Source organism: Pteropus alecto, unplaced genomic scaffold (assembly GCF_000325575.1).
Source record: "Pteropus alecto unplaced genomic scaffold, ASM32557v1 scaffold16, whole genome shotgun sequence".
NCBI lineage: Eukaryota > Metazoa > Chordata > Mammalia > Chiroptera > Pteropodidae > Pteropus > Pteropus alecto.
In genome coordinates, this window is record NW_006438867.1 from 104,473 (window position 1) to 125,837 (window position 21,365).

General features: G+C 35.4%; 1 protein-coding gene and 1 pseudogene across 4 annotated transcripts in view; one reads left to right on the top strand and one right to left on the bottom strand.

Moving 5' to 3' along the window:
- Window positions 1–17,094, top strand: part of PROSER1 (proline and serine rich 1) — a 32,984-nt gene extending 15,890 nt beyond the window's left edge. For 2 of the 4 annotated variants that reach the window (XM_025049505.1, XM_025049508.1), the window contains 4 exons: window positions 3,731–3,775; window positions 11,386–13,162; window positions 13,640–13,798; window positions 14,367–17,094. In XM_025049505.1, coding sequence (XP_024905273.1) covers window positions 3,731–3,775; window positions 11,386–13,162; window positions 13,640–13,798; window positions 14,367–14,538 — 2,153 coding nt within the window. In that variant the 3' untranslated portion in view covers window positions 14,539–17,094. The remainder of the gene's footprint in view (window positions 1–3,730; window positions 3,776–11,385; window positions 13,163–13,639; window positions 13,799–14,366) is intronic. The other 2 variants (XM_006915778.3, XM_025049507.1) reach the window with 2 other exon arrangements.
- Window positions 344–462, bottom strand: LOC112482968 (annotated as a pseudogene).
- Window positions 17,095–21,365: the final 4,271 nt, after the last annotated feature.

Below are 21,365 nucleotides of genomic sequence, written 5' to 3' on the forward strand. Positions count from 1 at the left end.
TGGGATATGAAGTATAAATATTTTTCTGTATATTGCCTAACTGTTCTCCAAAAAGACTGTACCAGTTTATACCTGCCAGTCAGGGTATATGAGCATACATACAGTTTCTTCACACCCTTTCAACATGGGATATTACCAGTTTTTTAACTTTTCCTAATCTTCTAAGGCTGATTTAGCTTATATTTCCATATGTGTCTTATAAAAATTCAATTTATATACTGATCAGCTATTATTTATTTGACTCTTCTGAGTATGTATTTATTTTTAGGCAAGGCAACCCTTGGTTGATGTCACAGATTGCAAGGACCTTGTTAGCTTACAATCCCTTATTTTTTATTTTTTATGCCCGCAGCACCTGGTCTTCCTAGGTGGTTTCCCATCCAAGTACTAACCAGACCCAACCCTGTTTAGCTTCCAAGATCAGACAGGATTGGGCTTGTTCAGGGTGGCATGGCCGTAGACCTGAGTTTTATTTTTTGCCTAGAAAGCCCATCCCAGCAGTATGAAAGTATCATGTATATTCTCTTATTCTCTAATTACTTTTATAGTGATTCTTTTTTAATATATAGTTTTTAGTCCACTGCCATTTATTTTTATTTATGTGTAGGGTAGGGAGAGATCTTAATTTTTTTTCTGCCTTTCCAGAGACTCAGAGTTACTGATAGCATTTTATAAATTATTTTTTCTCTATTACTTACCAAAATGGTTCTGTTGTTTGCAGCTGAGTACTCTGACTTATGAGAGTTGCTAAACAATTTTTCTAAAATACATCATTTTATTTCTAGACCTTTTGTCTTTAGAGCTACATTTTTGCCTACAAATAGAGGTTGTGAAAGAAAAGGTAGAATCATGCTATCTTGGTTCAGATCTTCTTAACCTTAGGTGGTCCAGGTGATCAAGATCTTGTGAGAGACTCTTATTCCATCTAGAATTTATTTTCAGATAGGGGTGAAATTGAGATTCATTTTAATTTTTTTCCCAGATGATAGCCATTTGTGCCAGCACCATTTATTAACTAATCTATTTTCTCCACTGTTTTGAAATACCACATTTACATTTTCATATACACACATGGCTCTAATTCTGGGTTCTTTATTTTGTTCCAATATAGTTATTTTATGTTAGGACAATACCATATTGGGTTGATTAGCATATTTATAGTATGTTCTGATATCTGATAAGGCTAGCTTTCTCTCAATGTATTTTTATATTTTTCTTATCTATTTTTGGAAATTTATTCTTCCATCTAAAATTGAAGATCATTTTATGCAATTAAAAACAGTTGAATTTATTTATATATAGTTATATAGTAATTTGGGGAGAATTGACATTTTTATAATATTAAGCCTTACTTTTCAATCATGTATATTTATATCATGTCAAGTGGTAGTGGTTTTCCCTCAGGGCTGATTTTATCTCTTTCAAGATTTTGTAGGTTTCTTGATTATACGTTTTTTGCCTTAGGTTTGTCTCTAGGGGTTTTAGAGTATTTTTTGTTGTAATTATAAATGAAATATTTCTAGATACTTATAACTAATTACCTATTCTAGGTTTCTTGTTTTTTCTTAAAATTGTCCTGAGTTTTCTAGGTATAAAATAATGTCAGTTGAGTTATACTTTTACTATAAAAATATTTTTTTCCCTGGCCTTATTGAATATTAATATTATCCTAACTTCTTTTTGTTTCATTTTATAAAAATATTTGCCTGTATCTTTATTTTCAGATTTTGTTATTTGGTAGCTAAGTCGGTTTATAAATTATACATAGATGGATTCTTATTTTTAAACCAATGCAAGAGAGACTTATAGGAATTTCCAACAACCATAAAGGTTTCATATTCTTAGTACTTACATTTTATTTTTGTATTCGTTATGATTCTTTTATCAGTTTTTCATTTTTCTTACTTTTATTTGCTTCGATTAGTCAAATTGCTGTTTTATTTTTTAACAATTCTTCTCTCCTTGCCGTCACCCAAGCTTAAAATTTTACTATAGTACTGCTAATTATCACCTTCATATTCTTAATGGTTGTCAATAGACAAAAACTAAAAAAAAGCTATTTTATACTCCACTATTAGACTTCGTACTCTCTCCTTTTTCATCAGTTTGTGTGTTTTGTTGGAATACATTTTTTCTTCTTTGCATATGAACCTACAGCTTCTTACTGTTTCTTTTCTTTTATACTCTGTCTTGATATGCTTGTTCTAATTTTCTTTTAGTTAAAAATTTCTGTAAGTAGTTTCTTCAAAAGGGGCACATATGTAGGGCTCTAGTTAAGAGACTCAATTCTAGCTAATTTTCTTTTCTTCATGAGAAACTCAGTCTCTTTCTGTATGCTTACAAAGAAAAGTTGTATCTGGAGTTCAGAAATGTCTTTAATCTTGGAATTCAGATAGTTCAACAGAATGTGTAGGTATGTATTTCATTAATTTTTCCTGGTACTCTCTAAGCCCTTTGGATTTGAAAACTCAAGTCTTTAAAGCTTAGGAAATTTTGTTGTTATTGTTCCTTTATTGCATTTTCACCTATTCTTTTTTTCTCCTTCTAGTACTCTTACTTTGCACTGTATTTGTCTTTTAAGCCTGTTATCTATTTATGATATCTTTTTTTTTGTATTTTTGCCAATTTTAATGAGTTTTTTTGTTTCTTATTTCTAAGTAATTTAGCTTTCAGTAATGTTATTTCTAATCTTTACCAGTCTTTGCATTTATTAATTTGTAGTCAGATTTTTATATCTAAAAGTCTTCACCTTCTCTGCTTATTTTCTTATAGTATGTGTATGTGTTCTTAATTTGCATTACAGGTTTTTAAAGTTTTTTGTTTCTTTCATTGAATCTCCGTTGATAGACACCATCTGTTTTTGTTGTTTATTTGTACTAAGCCCCTTAAGTAAGCTATGATCTTTTTTGGCTCACCATGTTGACACTTTTGGGTTCCTTTAGACCTTACACCTGTCACATTATTGGTCTCTTAAGCAGTTATTGGCAAGCCATGAGAGGTGATTTTTTTGCCATTGCATCTTTGACTGATGGTTTAGATAGTTCCTTTCCCATGAGAGTAGGGAAGGAGTGTGCTTTTAGCTCATCAGTCTCACAGGCTTCACGTCAGCCTCAACTAGGGTAATTCTTGACAGCTCCTTTTTCATAACTCAGTGCAACAAGTGGGCAGGGCCACTTTGTGTTTGCTTGAGTGATTCACATGGCTTTTGAGATTAGTTCCTCAGATGGCAGTGGATTCTGCACTCAACATCTACCTCCCACTTCCAAGTCTTCCCACTGTTGTAGGCATTGGTGTTCAGAAGTGACTCTTAGCCAGTGACAGTGGTGCCTCTCTGCACTCCAGGTGCAGGCTACACTTTCTCCTAGATGACAGACCCAGGACATTATCTTTCCAAAAAGTGTTCTTAAATAAAATAACAATGTTTATTTAATACCTTATAAGTTAAGGAGAAATGGGGGAAGAAGCCAGTGAGGATCAATTGCTCATAATCCTGTCATTCTATATATAATTATTACTATGATTTTTATTTCCTTTTTCCGTAGGCGTATATTGGTTTTCCCAATTTAGTATGCATATTCTGGGTCTTTCTTTTTTTGACCCCAATTTTGATACATATTTAGTATGCATATTCTGGGTCTTTCTTTTTTTGACCCCAATTTTGATCACAGTTATTATGGTGGTGAATAATTTGATTAAAGCCTGAAATCAACTTTTATTTATTTTCATATAGAAAATGAAGACTTTTCCAATCAGTCAAAACATATACAGAATCAAAGTAAGTACCAAATTTGATTCAGAGATAACCGATGTTTTCTTAGTTGTCTGCTGTATTGTTCACTGAGAACCATTTGAGTTTAGTGTATTTGAAAGTTCCTGGTTAAAGACTTTAACTGATTACTACTTGCTAAAAGTGAGTTAATAGTGGTACATACAGTAACTGTATTTAAAATTAACCTTATACCATTGTATCCTGTTTATCCTGTTTCAATGTAATCTAAGTGCAATGTGAATTATATACACATTCACTTTACATTATGTGATATAGAAGCCTCATTTCTTTTTTGATATAAATACACAGGGTGATAAAAAACCTTTTTGATAGATATGTCAGATACTATTTCTATTTGTTTAATTTTAAAAACAATTAAAATTTTTTCAATTACAGTTGACATTCAGTATTATATTAGATTCCAGTATATAGCAAAATGGTTAGCCATTTATATAACTTTCGAAGTAAACCGCCAGTAAGTCTAATATCTACCTGACACCATACTTAGTTATTACAATATTATTGACTATTATCCCTGTGCTGTACTTTATATAGCTATTTTTTACATGCTAATTTGTAATTCTTAATCCCTTCACCTAGCCCCTCAAGCCCCTTCTCATCTGGCAGCCATCATATTTTTCTCTGTATCTATGAGTTCATTTCTGTTTTCTTTGTTCATTTATTTTGTTTTTAGATTCCACATGAAATCATATGATTTTTGTCTTTCTCTGTTCGATTTATTTCATTTAGCATAATACCCACTAGGTCCACCCATGATGATATTTCATCTGTGTTTATGGCTGAGTAATATTCTATTGTGTATATGTACCACTTTTTCTTTATCCATTTCTCTGTCAATGGACACTGAGTTTCCTTCCATATCTTGGCTATTGTAAATATTGCTGCAGTGAATGTAGGGATGCGTATATCTTTTCAAATTAATGTTTTGGATTTCTTCAGATAAATACCCAGAAGTGGAATTGCTTAGTCATAAGGTAGTTCTATTTTTAATTTTTTGGAGGAACCTCATTACTGTTCTCCATAGTGGCTGTATCGATTTTCAGTCCCATCCACAATGTACAAAGGTTCTCTTTCCTCCACATCCTTGCCAATACTTGTTTGTTGATTTATTGATGATGATAGCCATTCTGACAGGTGTGAGGTGATATCTCATTGTGGTTTAATTTAATTTCTCTAATAATGAGTGATGTTCGAGCATCTTTTCATGCGTCTGTTGGCCATCTCTCTGGCCTCTTGTGAGAAATGTCTATTCAGGTCCTCTATTCATTTTTTAATCAGATTTTTCTCTTTTTTTTTTTTTAGTGTTGTATGAGTTCCTCATATATTTTATATATTAACTCCTTCTCGGATGTATCATTGGCAAATATCTTCTCCCATTCAGTAGGTTGTCTTTTTGTTTTGTCGATGGAATCCTATGTTGTGCAATACCTTTTTAGTTTTATGTCCCGTTTGTTTATTCTTTTGTTTCCCTTGCCTGAGGAGACATATCAAAAAAATATATTTTTCTAAGAGCAATGTCAGTGGGTTTATGGCTTATGTTTTCTTCCAGCCTTCTTATGCTTTTGGGTCTTAAAGTCTTTAATAATGCATTTTGAGTTTATTTTTGTATCTAGAGTAAGAAAGTGATCCAGTTTCATTCTTTTGCATGCATCTGTCCCAACATTATTTATTGAATTGACTGTCTTTACCCCATTGTATAATTCTCGTGTCCTTTGTCATAGATTAATTGACCGTATAGATGTGGGTTTATTTTTGGGTTCTCCATTCTGTTCCATTGATAGATACATCTGTTTTTTATGCCAATACCATGCTGTTTTGAGTACTGTAGCCTTTTAGTATGATTTGGTATTAAGTAGAGTGATACCTCTGTTTTTCTTCTTTTTCAAGATTACTTTGGCTATTCAGGGTCTTTAGTGGCTCCATCTAAATTTTAGGATTATTTGTTCTAGTTCTATGAAAAAAACATTGATATTTTGATAGGGATTGCACTGAATTTGTTCATTGCTTTGAGCAGTTATAGACATTTTAACAATGTTGGTTCTATCCATTTCTGTTTAATGTCTTCAGTGTTTTATATAAGTTTCTGAGGACAAGTCTTTTACCTCCTTAATTAAAAGTACTACTAGGTATTTTATTCTTTTTGATGCAATTGTAAACGAGATTGCTTTCTTAAATTCTTTTTCCGAAAGTTTTGTTGATATATAAAAATGCATCTGATTTCTGAATATTAATATTTGTATCGTGCTACTTTACTGAATCAGTTCTCATAGTTTTTGGTACAATCTTTAGGGTTCTTTATGTATAGAATGTCATCTACAAATAATAATAGTCTACTTCTTTCCAATTTGGATACTTTTTCTTTTTCTTGTCTGATTGCTGTGGTTAGGACTTCCAATACTGTGTTGAATAAAAGTGGTTTATGTGCACATCCTTGTCTTTTCCTGATCTTAAGGAAAACACTTTTAGCTTTACACTGTTGAATATGGTATTAGCTGTGGGTTTGTCATACCTAGGCTTTATTATGTTGAGGCATGTTACCTCTTCCCACTTCGCTGAGAGTTTTTATCACAAATTAACTTTAGATTTTGTCAAATGCTTTTTCTGCATCTATTCATATGATCATATGATTTTTCTTTATTTTTTGCAATATTGGTGGTAGTGAACTCTTTTATCTTTTTTCTTTTGTGGGAAGCTCTTTAGCTCTCCTTCAATTCTAAATGATAGCCTTCCTGGGTAAAGTAGTCTTATTTGTAGGTCTTTGCTTTTCATCACGTTGAATAATTTGTGCCAATCCCTTTTGGCCTTCAAAGTTTCTGTTAAAATCAGCTAATAGTCTTATGAGAGCTTCCTTATGTGTAACTAACTGCCTTTCTCTTGTTGGTTTTAAGATTTTCCTTTGTCTTTAACCTTTTGCCTTTAAATTGTGATGTGTCCTTGGTGTGGGCCTTTTTGGGTTCATCTTGTTGGGACTGTCCATGCTTCCTAGACTTATAAGTCTGTTTCCTTCTCCAGGTTGAAGAATTTTTCAGTGATTATTTCTTCAAATAGGTTTTTAATCCTTGTTCTCTGTCTTCTCCTTCTGGTACCCTTATGATGCAACTGTTGGTGTGCTTGATATTGTCTCAGAAACCCCTTAAACTCTCATCCTTTTTTTTTTTTTTCCTTTTGTTCCAATTGGATGTTTTCTGCTACCTTGTCTTCCAAATCACTGATTTGAACCTCTTCATGTAATCTACTGGCGATTCCTTCTAATGTGTTCTTCATTTGAGTTATTGTATTCATTTTTCATTGGTTCTTTTTTTTTTGGTTTTATCTCTTTATGTTAAGTTCTCACTGAGTTCATTTTTTCTTTCGTGAAGTTCTTTGAGCATCCTTATAACCAGTGTTTTGAACTCTGTATCTGATAGATTGTCTCCATTTTGTTTAGTTCTTTTTCTGGAGTTTTGTGCTGCCCTTCATTTGAGACATGTTTTTTTGTCTCCTCATTTTGACTACCTCCCTGTATTTGTTTCTGTATATTAGGTAGATCTGTGTGTCCCAGGCTCAGCAGGGTGACCTTATGTAGTAGTTGACCTGGGGGGCCCCGTGGTACAGTTTCCCTGATCACTTGAGCTGGGTGCTCCAGGGATGATTGCTCTTGGCATGTCAGTGGGTAGGATTTATTCTCAGGGTTACTGGGAGTCTACAGTGATGACATGTTCTATAATGGCTGGCCCCTTGTAACAGGATTTACTTAAGCAGGGCTCTGGTGCCTGCCAAGTTCACCCTTTGGGTGTTTTGTTTGTGGAGCTCATTTGGTGGTGCTCTCGTGTGATCTACAGCCAACGACCAGATATGTTGGTTCTGGGGCCTCTTGGGAAAGACTCCAGTTCAGGCCAACATAGTTTGTGCCTTTGCCATCCCAGGACCACATGTAAAAGCTACAACTTGATCTGCAGGTGGTAGCTGCCTGTGCTGCGTTTGTAGATGCCTGGGAGAGGCTATGCTGCAAACTGAAGTTGGCTGCCAATAGTGCCTGGCTTTGGGCTGCTATGCTGAGGCCAGCCACTGCTTGTTTCTGGTTTGTGGACCTTTGAGAAATTTTAGAAAGTTAACAGCACAGGTCAAGGCTGACCACTTGTGTGGAATAGTTACTGAAAGAGATTTGGGCCAGGCATGTTAGTTGGGTGGGGCAGGATCTCAGGGAATCATCAGGGTGGGGCAAGCTGTGTTAGCCAGGTTAATGGAGACTCAGATTTGGTGCACACCTGCACTTGCAGGCTGTGGGGGTGGTATCAACAAAGGGACAATGGTACTTGCCTGCACTTCTGCCCTGGAGAGAGCTGCCCCTCCAGTCTTTGCCCTGAAGCCATATAATTCAGTTCCTCCCCGTATAGCCCTGTCACTTTTTGAGTTGCTGTCCTTTTGCTGGAGCTTAGGACAAGTATTTGTGAGCAAGTAAGTCTGCGCTTGGGCACTTTAAGAGGATTCCTAGGTTTACAGCTGCCCTTTGACTCACATGAGTGGAATCCCCATTGATTTTCACAGCCATATCTTGTGGGGATTCCTCTTCCCATTGTGCTGGGGAGCCTGATGTGGGTCTGGGACCCCTCACTCCTCAGGGGCTGCCTCCGCAGCTGAGATATCCCTTCCAATTCTTAAACACCATACATAGATGTGGGACCAGCTTGTTCTTTGTCTCTGCCCGTCTTATGAAACTTGCATGGTTTCTTCTTTATATTCTTCGTTGTAGGAGTTTTGTTCAACTAGTCTTAGGTGGTTTTACAGGATAGTTCTAAAATTCAGTCTTAATTTTGATGTGGTAGTAGAATGAGGCTAGCACAGCATTTACATACTACATCTTTACCAGAAGTCTGTCAGATATTACATTTAGATTTAATTATTTCAGTATGTTTTTAGAGCCCCGTAACTTAAGGAGGAAAAAATTGGGCACCAAAGCAGAAAGTGGAATTGAGAAATGAAGATAAGATGTGGCCTACATAATGCCTGCAAATGAGATCAGTTCTTATGTGCAGATTAGTGCATGAATCTAATTATTGTTTATAGTTAGGCATCTCCATGGGAGAATTCCATTCTCAGAATGGTGCCTGAACTGTCCTTGTTCATTGGTAGTTTCTAAAGGAGATAGCATAACAGTGTGGAAAGAACACTAAATGCAGTGTCTGGACATCCAGTTTCATATCCTGGCTCTTATACCACCTGAATTTGTGACCTTGAGCAGGTCATTTAACTTCTACAAGATTAAGGAATCCTCAGCCTTTATGCTTACCTTCATTAATCTGTTTTTGAAGGGAATAAATGGGTTAAATGTCATAAGTACCATTAATTTTTTTCTTTGCTATGTTATGTTAGCCTGATTAAAATTCTTCTTTTGAACCATATTAAAAAACAGTAATAAAGACAAACATTGTTGTTAAAAACATGGCTCTGACAGAACTGGGTTCAAATCTTGATTCTACCACTTCATAGCTGCAAGACCTTTTTCTTTTTTTATTGTGGTAAGATCTCAATGAGATTTACCCCCTTAACAGAATTTTAAATATACAATACAGTAATGTTAACTATAGGCATAATGTTATATAGCAGACCTCTGGAACTTTTCTGTCTTACATAACAAACTTTATACCCTTTTAATACCACTTTATAGCTGCATAATCTTTTAACAAATTGCTTAATCATACCAAGCCTCAGTTTACCCATCAATAAATTGGGGGTGTTAGTACCTATCTCAGAGGGTTACATGAGGACAGATGAAATGGCTGGCATAAAGTATTTAGCACAGGATCTGACAGATAGTGTTTTATGATTAACAACCAAAGTAAATGACAGGAAAGTGTGGTTTGTTTTTATTTTGTTGGATTTTAACTGCAGGCACTATAATTAGTAGTGCCCGGCTTTTGCTTTATTAATAAAAGATCTTTAGAGGAGGCTGCTGCTCTAAAGAACACTGTGGAACAGCTTGGTTTTACCTTGCAATCTGTCATTAACTACATGGTCCTTGGCATGTAGTTAAATAAGCAGGGAATTCTCAAATTTCCCAGCCAGTGTTGACCTAAATAATTTTTTGGTACATTATTTACAAATACAGAAATAGGTATATATCTGTTGTGCCTCGAGTTCTTGTAAAACAAATTAAATACAAAGAAAATTAAATATAAAAACAAATACATTATAAGTACAAATTAAATATGAACTCCAGATTTAAAACGATAGTCTTATTTTCTTGAAACTAAATTATTGCTTACAACATGAATATGGTACAGATTTTAGGCCTTTTGAGTTTGAAGTTTATATATTTATATATTACTTTTTTTCAGTTATTCTACCATATTTTCTTTTCTAAAACAACTCTAAAATGTATTCAGCCCAATATGGCATCCTTTAGCTGTCACTTAGTATAAATATATTATGTATGTGGTGTTTTCCTGTGGTTCCTTCCCCACCCATGATTAGCATAGTACATTACCTCTGACCATATCAGTTTCTTGATGTCAAAAGAGTCTTTATTATGCATAGATTTTAAAAATGTAAGTCTTAGTTCATGAAAATGTCTTTCAGTTGCTTATTACTGCAAAAGGAACATTCTCTGTTCATAACTGAAACAGACTTGAATGTGAGTATGATGATAGTTAATCATTATGACATTAGCTACTTAAGTCATGCTTTCAATTTGGTATCAACAAGATCATCAGAGGCTAACATTGTCATTAATATGATTCAGGGAGGAAATCTAAATCATCCCCAACTCGCAAATCATCCCCCAAAGTGCTTATGTTAATTATTTGTAGATTTTATTAGAAGAAAAATATTGTAGCAAGTTTAGAATTCTTGAGAATAAGCCCTTAGATGGGTTTGGGAACTGTAGTTGAGGTAATCATGATGGATCCAGTGTAGCAAACACTTATTAAATACATAGGCCCATTGCACTGTGCTAGGTGCTAAGGCTCTAAGATGATACAGACACAGCTTTTGTCCCTAAAGGAGCTCTATGACAAGCTAAGTAAAGTTAGAGGTTAAGGTAATATAGAGGAGTCAGTATGAAAAAATGCTTGGAGGGAGAAAACCATATAGATTGGTAATCTGAAATATAAGTTCAATTCACAGAGTAGTGACAAAGAATACTGGAGAGATGGGCATAAATCCTGGAGGGCCTTGTATGCCCCTAAAAGGACAGTGATGTCCTGAAAGCTCTTAAGAGGAAGAAATGACTAGTGTTATTCTAGATAAGTAATTTGAAAGAATTAAAGGTAAAATCAGCACATCAGCACTAATCACAATTAAAATAAATTCTTTGAATTTTTAAAATTTGGGAAAATATGAAAAGAAACTTTATTTGCTAATTTCTTAAGGTTTTCTCACTATGAATCGGAGGATTATTCTGAGCAGAGTTTAGAAGACAATTGGACTTAACAGGGCTTCATAGTGGAAATCAGTAATGAAATCTAATAATTTATACATTACAATAGCTTATTATATACCTGTCATTGATTTTCTTTGATATTTGTTAAATATTATAAAATTTTTGTACATTTTTTTAGTTAAAATTTGACATTTCAGCATGATGATAAATTTTTGCCTCTTTTTTTCCCCTACAGCATTTTCTGCCCCAGCAAGTCAACTCTTTTCTCCTCATAGTTCTAACCCTTCAACACCTGTCGCAGCTCCTGTCCCTACTGCATCCCCAGTGAAGGCAGCAAATTATTCATCAGCATCAGCAACTGCCGCTATTTCTGGGCTGAATATGCCAAATACTGTCCTTCCTGTATTCCCAGGGCAGGTCTCCTCAGCTGTTCATACACCTCAGCCATCAACGCCGAATCCAACAGTTATCAGAACCCCTTCATTGCTGGCTACACCTCTCACCTCTGTCCACAGCACAGCATCTGCTCCTGTTCCTTCAGTTTTTTCTGGTCTAGTTCCACTGCCAGGTCCTTCTGCGACTCCTACCCCAGCCCCTCAGGTCACATCCACACCTCGAACTACTCCTGCTTCCAATGAAACATTTGCTTCTACTTCTGCACCTTTCACTAGCCTCTCCTTTTCTGCCACATCTGCTGCTTCTACCAGCAACCCAAATACTGCTTCACTGTCAGTTTTTGCAGGTCTCCCCTTGACCTTAACACCAGCATCCCAAAGCATGTCCAACCCAACTTCTGTAATTACCAGTGTTTCTGCTCCCAGTGTTGCTTGTCCACTTAGTGTAAATAATCATCTTCTGTCTGCTTTAAAAGGCTTTCTGACATCAAATGATACCAGTTTAATCAACTCTTCTGCTTTATCCTCTGCTGTTACTAGTGGACTGGCTTCACTGTCTTCTCTTACTAATCACAACTCAGATTCTCCTGCTTTTGCCTCTAACAAGTGCTATGCCCCATCAGCCATTCCCACCCCACAGGGGTCTTCCACTCAGGGATTGGCCATGTTCCCTGGCCTGTCATCTCCTGTAGCCAGCTCGACTTCCTCTCCTGCTACTTTGCCTGTCCAGTCTCCTCTAGCTACTCCAACATCAACTTCAACTTCAGGGCCAATTAGCTCTGGTTCCTCAGCTACCCTTTTGCATGGCCCCCATCCAAGTAATTCAGACCAGCATATTTCATCTACTCCTGCTGTAACAACTATTCCTGTTATGATAAAAACTGAGCCCACGAGTCCTACTCCCTCAGCCTTCAAAGGCCCATCTCTTTCCATGAATCCCTCTCATGGCACTTTAGGTTTTTCAGGGACACTGGGTCGTGCATATACTTCAACATCAGTGCCCATCAGTTTATCTGCTTGCCTTAATCCTGCATTGTCAGGTCTTTCCAGTTTGAGTACTCCCTTGAATGTTTCAAATCCCCTTTCCTCTATTTCCCTTCCACCACATGGTTCCTCTACTCCAGTCACTCCAGTATTCACTGCTCTTCCTCCTTTTACTTCTTTGACTAATAATTTCCCTTTAACAGGCAATCCATCTCTTAATCCATCAGTATCTCTTCCAGGGTCATTAATAGTCACCTCATCTGCAACTGTCTCATCCACATCTATCCCTCATCCTAGTTCTACAGCAGCTGTTCTCTCAGGGCTTTCTGTCTCAGCATCAGTCTCAGCAGCACCTTTCCCCCTTAATTTGTCAACTGCTGTCCCCTCACTTTTTTCAGTTACTCAAGGACCTTTGCCATCTTCAAATCCCTCCTACGCTGGCTTTTCTGTCTCTAACACCCCCATTGTTACCACTGCTCTCCCTTCATTCCCGGGGCTGCAGACACCTGCTACAGTCGCAGCAGTCACACCATTACCTGTTGTTGCTACGGCCCCATCACCAGCTCCTGTCCTCCCAGGATTCGCTTCAGCATTTAGTTCTAATTTCAACTCTGCTCTTGTTGCACAAGCCAGGTATGTGGATAGTTTGGAAATAATACAAAATCATTACCTAACTTGTAGTTCATAGTTTTATTTTTAAGTCATTCAGATAAAAGTAAAAATCTAATTGTTTAGTAGTGCTAAATTATATTTTTCTGGGCTGAAATATCAGTGCTCAAAAAATGTTTTAGGACTCTTCAGTCATCTTAAAATAACTATATAAAATATTAATGCTTGCTTTGATAACTTTAGGATTCATATTTGGTAATTTATCTTGATTATAAAATAGCAAGAAGTATTTAACAAGTCTATGTAAAATTGAATTTAGAATAATATTCTTTATAATAAAAAGTAATTTAATATCAGGAATGGCAGATTTCTAAGATTCTTTCTAGCAGAGAAATTCTAAGATTTTTTTTTTATATGTTAAAATAGTATTTGACAAATATAGAAGCAATAGCTTTAATGTCTTATCTGCATTTTGACTTGTTCTTCTATCTATTGCTTTAGCTTATCATCTGGACTTCAAGCTGCAGGCAGTTCTGTTTTTCCAGGCCTTTTGTCTCTCCCAGGTATCCCTGGGTTTTCCCAGAATCCTCCACAGTCATCCTTGCAAGAATTACAGCATAATGCAGCTGCACAATCAGCATTGTTACAGCAGGTAAGCAGGTAATGTCTGACATAAATAAAATGGTAATATATGTAACATAGCTTCTGTAGTGAAAACCTTTCAATACCAATAGTGATACCCCAACACTGGCAAAAAATGAGTCTTAGCAGAATGTCTGGAGGTTTGATGAATTCTCCCCAGATCTGCAAATTATTCTTGTCCTCTTTCAGAAGGGTAAAAAAGGTGGTAGAATATATTCATCTGTATAAATTGTTTTTCTGCTTATAGACTTTCAAATTGTTGTTTGGAGATTTTACAAATGGAATCTTTATACATGACACTTATATTTTAGTTTGTCTTCTACAGTTTAAAATAATGGAACATTAAAGCAAATTTTTTCTAGAAAACCTATTTTTTAAAAGAATATTTAACTTAAATATTAAATATTCTATCTTCACCATCTGAAGGAAGTTTGAACATTTCTTAAAAATTACAGTAGACCGAGCAGACTGATCTTGCCCCAAGATCCTTTTCTACTCTCAATCTGTATTGTGGCATAGGCGAAAAGCAAGTATAGACTTGATTGAATTTGATGTTCTGCTAAAATGCATGTTCTTCTTTCATTAGGTCCATCCAGCTTCGGCTCTGGAAAGCTATCCAGCTCAGCCAGATGGGTTTCCTAGTTATCCTTCAACTCCAGGAACACCATTCTCTTTGCAACCAGGCTTATCCCAAAGTGGGTGGCAGTGAATATATTTTAATTTGTATTCTCCTTGGGAGCATCATCAGAATTACCTAAGGACGGCAGTGAACATTCTGACAAATGTGAAATTGACCAAAAGTCAGAAAATGAAAATGAGGATAATCCTGAAGAAATCTGGATCAAACTTTAAAAACATGATTACATTTTTAAAAATGGTTTTAGGTATGAACAGTTCCCTCTGTAAATATGCTGACAATGAATTGTATGGAGGACTAGTATTAAAAAAGTGTTTGGGAACTTTTCACTTTCCACTCCATGGAATTTTGAGTCGTGTGATTTATTTAGAAAGAATACTAAAGTGGAGGTTGAACTCTCTATAGCCGAATACAGCCTTAAATCTGCTTGTATAGCATCCAGTGACATAAGTAATAGTTGTGCCTCAGTCTTATTGGTTGCACGTGGCCCTGGGGGAGTTACTACCCTAGGTATGCATGAGTGGTTCCTATTAGCATCATTGGAACTCAGTACCCCATATGTATCCACAAGAGGACTTGAGACCACAGTTATTTATAATTTCTGATCATATATGTACTACTGAATTAATTCTATATTTAGGTAAGTGAAAATGGTGCTTAATTTAGTCTTTAGAATGACTTTCAGGTGTTTTTGACTAAAAATATATATCCAGAACTACTTTCTTACAGAAATACAAGTAAGACTTGTAATAATTTGCCTTTAAAACTTAATCTCAGCAATAGCCGAAAATTGGAGAACATGTGACTGACTCTTGGGCCACCTCTATTGCATTGTACTCTGGAAGCTCTTGGTGAATGTTTACAGTTATGGGATGTAGTATTTCTGTTGTACTTAAAGTCAATGGTTATCTAAAATAATTATGTGACAATAAATAGAAAAGACTTGTTCTGTTAGTAAATATGCAGTGTGTACCCTATTTAAGGATCTGTGGTAGTAGAACTTGATTGAATGTCATTAATTTAAGTATGATAACTGCCACATTTGAGGTGATAGGAGAGTAGGGAGAATGATTTTCAATCCCGTGATTAAAAGTATAAACTATAGAATATACTGTAGCACATTTCAGCATCTAGAAGTTTTACTTTTATAAAGATGGTGTTTGCAAGACGTTGCTAATGTATTTTCCTTCAACATGAGGAACAAACTTTTTAAGTATATTAATATTCCTGTATGGTTAGTTTTTAACAATTTTTTAAAATAAACTTTATGGATATGACATTTTATAAGTGTTTTATTAAATGCTTAGATAGGCTTTTTAATTTTTTGTATATGCTAGAGATAATACATAGAAAATTTTTGTCTGAATTTAGTTGAAACTCAATATATACCACTGATTGCTCACTACTTTAAATATATCTTATGCGAAAGTTATAACCAACACTTGAAACAGACAATTTGTAACTTTAATTATTTTCAAACAGAGAGTGTAACTTTACAGTTAATCTGAGGCCAGTTGCCAGAAATCGTCATTTGTTCTTTTTAAGTCTATACTCATAAAACTCTTTTAGGATTATATAGTGCCACTTATATATGTTGACCTTTCTTATTGGATGACTAATCTTTCTATAGTGATGCTACTACAGGTTTATTTCTATTGTCCTATGAGCCCATTATCATCATAGTAAAGGAGCTATATCCTGTTCATCTTTTAGATGTAATTCTGACATCTTGCACATATTGGGCACTCAAAGAGTTATATAAAAATGAAGAGAACATTTTTGGAGTACCTAGCAATAATTGCTGGTTTTATGTAACACTCAATCCTATGAGGTAAGTATTAGCAACCTAATTAACCAGATAAAGAAGCCAAGATGTAAATCACAGTGAATAAGTGGTAATTTGAACCAAGCAATACCAATACCAGACTATTTGTATACTACTAAGTGTTTGAAAACATATAAGAAGATGAAAGTCCAAAAAGATCTCTCAGTGACATTGAAATCTTAATGAGTAAAAAGTAACATCCTTTATAAAGGCACAAAGTATGACAGACTAGCTTAGTAATATAATCATAGACCGGATGGAGTTTGAATGAAATTTGTTATTTTAGAGCGTGTGGGTAAAAAAGGGGCCACATACTAAAACTGACAAGCTCAGGGGAGGCCCACATGGTAGGCCTTACAAACAGACAGAAAGTAACAACACAGGGTGCTCTGAACGTAAAAATTGTAACAGCAAGTCATGGTGGGTAGTCTTGTTCTAGGCCTGTAGCTTCTTTGACAAAGGTCAGTCTTTGAAACAGCAATTTTCCTTTTCAGACCCTTTGAAGGCACAACCACCAACACCAGAGACCAAGACCATGTTGTTACCTTGTTGCCCACATTCTCTGTGTGCTGTAAATGTGAACTATGTTGTAGGCACCAATGTAAAAGAAATATGTCTCTCTGTTTTGCTTTTTATTCAATCTCAGAGATTTACCCACTTTTTCTCCCACCTCCCTAATCTATCACCAGTGAATTTCATGTAACCTACCTTCCTTCTCCTTGATTCTTATGTATAAAATAAGCTTCAAAACTGCCATTCTCCAGAGCATTTCCTCAGTCTGTTGAGATTTTCCTTCCCGGCAATTGTCAACAGTTTTGCTCAAATAAACTCATGACTTCTTTTTAGCCTGAATGTTCTTTTGTCAACAAGTGTATCTTAAAAAAAAAATGTGAGGGACCTGATCATGAAAAGCATTGTAAACTACACTAAGGAATTGGACATTCATTCTTTGGTCAACAGTTTGGAAATTTATTAGCACTTTGTAAAAATCACTTAAGTTGCAGCATGAAGGTTGCATTAGAGTTATTGACCTGGGTGGTTTATTGCAGAAATCCAGAAGTAAAGATGATGAGGATCAGCATTATGGGAAGGAAATGGAAAAATACCTCTCTGTTCTTTTTCCGTAAAGGCCTACAGTGTATATAGGATTTGCAAATGCTGTTAGTTGTATAATTAACTAACCTTAGTTTTAAGTCTTGCCACTTGATCAGCCAAATGAGTTTAGTCTGTGCATTTATTAAATATAGCTAGTGTCACAGATTTTTTAAAAGACTACTCCAAATCCAATTTAATGAGACTTTGTTGTTTTTAAAGATGATACAATATTAGTAAACAGTGTCTAATGTGGTTTACATAAAAAATTAAATAGTGTACATTGGCAAGTAAGTTGAGAAGAATGATCAAAATTAAAGTATTCCCAGGGTCCTTGATACTAAATTTTTCATGTTAATTTAAAATGTAATTTATGCTGAGTAAAATTCCATGGTAAGAGTTAAGTTATCGGTACTTATAACTCTTAATTGGTGGAGAGGGAAAATGGAATAAGAAAAAACATCCAAAAGAAGGCACAGAATAGTGGAAGAAATAAGCACTCAGTAATATGTTAGCTATACTTACCTATATATTAGTATCACAACATTTGTAAATGGAAAGGAAACGGTATGCTCAGAAGGCTTTTCAGACTAATTCCAATGAACAAACTCTTCCAAGTGAATAGAAAGAGAAAACACTCTTCAACTCATAGAGCAATATAATCTTGATAACCAAAATTCAGACAATAGCATGAGAAAGAAAATAATGCAAATCAACTCTAGTAAAACAAAGCCCTAACAAAACAAATGGAGCATTTTTTTTTAATTGATATACCATAGTTAAGTTGGGTTTACATCAGGAGTGCAAGGATGAAATAACTAAGAAATCTAAAAGTGCAATTTGTCACATTAATACATGGAGAAAAACCATTTTCTTAGTCTGTGAAAAACATTTGCTAAAATTTAATCAGTAATGCTTAAACAGAGAACAAACTGGGAAAAAGAAACTAAGGTAAAGGAAATCCATAAAAGTATAGCACACATTCTTAATTATGAAATGTTAGAAATATCCCTATAAAGTTAGAGCCTCATCAAGTAGAATGTAATTCAGCATTGTACTAGAAATCCTAGCTAGTGTAATAAGGTACAAACAGGAAGTAAAAGGTATAATAATTGGAAAGGAAGATAAAAGTTTAGTGAGATTTACAGATACGTCATATTCAAAAGTCAGTTGCATTTTCAAATACGAGCAACAGCAGAAAACTTGATTGATAAAACACCACACAATGGAATACTATTCAGTGCTAAACGAAGAGTTATCAATCCATGAAAAGACATGGTGGAAACTTAAATGCATGTTACTAAGTGAAAGTTGCTTATCTGAAAAGGCTTCTGTATGATTCAACTATATGACATTCTGGAAAAGGCAAAAGATCAGTGGCTGCCAGGGGTTGTGGGGAGGGGCAGGGAAAGATGAATAGGTAGAACACAGGATCTTTTTAGGGCAGTGAAAACGGTTTATGATACTATAACAATGTATACATGACATATTTGTCCTATTGATAAGAAAACATCCAGCCTAAGAAAAATATCTTACAAGAGTGTGTTAAATTGACAATAATTGCCAGGGAACAAAATCTCAACTAATTGAGAAAATGCTCCAGAGAATGGCAGTTTTGCAGCTTATTTTATACATTAGAATCAGGAGGAGCAGTAAAGAGGGTTGCATGAAATTCATTAATGATAGATTAGGGAGGTGAGAGAAAGCAGAGTGGAGAAATCTCTGAGAGTGGATAAAAAGCAAAATGGAGAGACACATATTTCTTTTACATTGGTGGGTATAGGGTAGTTCATATTTACGGTACATAGAAATGATATGTGGGCAACAACTAACAACAATGTTGCCTTTTTCTCTGGTGCCAGCAGTCGTGCACTTGAGGGGTCTAGAAAAGAAAAGTACTCTGACGTTTCAAAGGTATGTTATCTTAGATGCACAAAGGCAATAGACAGTTTCAGAGGTAGAGACTGACCTTTTTCGAGGAAGATATAGGCCTAGGACGTGACTGCACACAATGACTAGCTTTTAGTTAGGAATTTTTAGGTTCAGACTGCCCCGTGTAGTTGCTTTTGGCCTCTGAGTTTGTAAGGCCTACCCTGTGGGCCTCCTCTGAGCTTGTCAGATTTAATATGTGGCCCCATTTTCATCCACAGTCCAAACCTATAGAATACAAAACCAAGAGTGAACCCTAGATAAGGTATTGACTTCAGGTGATTATGATGTGTTAATGTAGGTTCAGCAAAATTCAGCAGTTAAAACAAATGTACCACTTGTGTGGGATATTGAATATGGGGGAGCCTTTGCATGTGTGGAAGCTGGGGGTATATGGGAAATTTCTGTATCTTCCTCTCAGTTTTGTTGTGATTGTAAAACTGCTCAAAAAGAGAAGAAAATAGTGGCATGGTACCTAGGAATAAATTAAACAAAAGATGCATAACAACTCTAAGGAGAATTTTTCCTTTATTTTATGAGAATTATTAAATGGAGGATACACAACAATCATGGTATAAATAATAGTTTAGGATATCCAATCTCCCAATCTTTCACTTCACTGCAATTCCAATCAAAATCCCAATGGAGTTTTCAATAACTTTTATAAGCTCATTCTAAAATTTATATGGAAGAGCAAAAAATGAAGGATAGCCAAAACATTATTCATAAAACAATGAATAACCTGCTCTACCAATTACCAAGCCTTACAAAGCCATAGAAACTAAGTGACGAGAAAAATTATGAGATGTCCTAAATTAAATTATGGTGGTGGAGGGTGGGGGGCGGGGGCGGTTGGCAGGGGCAGAGTGAAAGAAAGAGACAAGAGTTTTTAACCCTTTAATAGCTGTGAACCACTGACAATAGAATGCTCACATTCCTGAATATATGTTGGAACTTTGAATCAACTTCTGTATAGACTACCAGATGGCACTTCATCCTGCTTATGCATAAAATTTCACAATTCTTAGCCACCATCAAACAAAAGTAATAAATATTTCTTCCTTACAGACTGTGCATTTATCCTAGAACTGCCACAGCTTTACCTTTTTCTGCCCCACCCCTTGTCTGTAGCCAATGTAAATTCTTTCAAAACAACTTAAACAGCTTTCTTCCCCAAAGCATAGTGTCAACCCAGGATGGCAGACATGTTGCCTTCTTTATCTAGCCCTGCTGTTGGTGGTTTAGATTTCACACCTCAGGACCTGGACCTTTTTTGGCTAGCCCAATAAACCCTTTCTTTCAGAAAAGCTGTCAGCTGTGAAAGTATTTAACACTAAAACAATTCAATATTAATTGGAGATAACAAAATTGATAGTAGAACATAATAGGTTCAGCCAAGAACCCATTAATACCATTCATATGAAAACAATTTATAATAGAGTTGGCATGGAAGATCAATTAAGATATTGGACTATTTGTTATAAAGTGCTATGATAATTGGTTATTTACATGGAAGAAAATTAAAAAGGATCTCTATACTATACCATGCACAAAAAGCAACTGTAAGTGACTAAAGCCTAAATTTCAAAAGAACAAATATAGTCATGTATTGCTTAACAGGGATACCTTCTGAGAAATGCTTTGTTAGACAATTTTATCATTCTGCAAACATCACAGAGTGAACTTACATGAACCCTAGATTGTATATAGTACTACATGCCTAGGCTATATGGTACATTCTATTACTCTGTGTGTGTAGGGGGGTGGGTAGGTAATTTTCTTTCTATGCTCCTGGGTTCTTGGCTGAGACATCCCTGTAATAAAAGACAACGTAACAGGAGAAAAAGAAACCATAGTTTAATAACAGGTATACAACCTGTATACATGGGAGAGACCCAGGTAAACTGAATAACTCACTAAAATGACTAAAGCCACCACCTTAAATGTCATCTTCAGCTTAAGACAAAAAGTGTTGAGATGGGGGGAAGTAGTTTGGAAGGTTACCAGGAAAATTACAGTAAACAAGAATAAGGTAATTATGCAGATTTAAGTCTCTGCCTTCAGCATCGATAGAATTCTAGAGATAAGTTCACCCCCCTCTT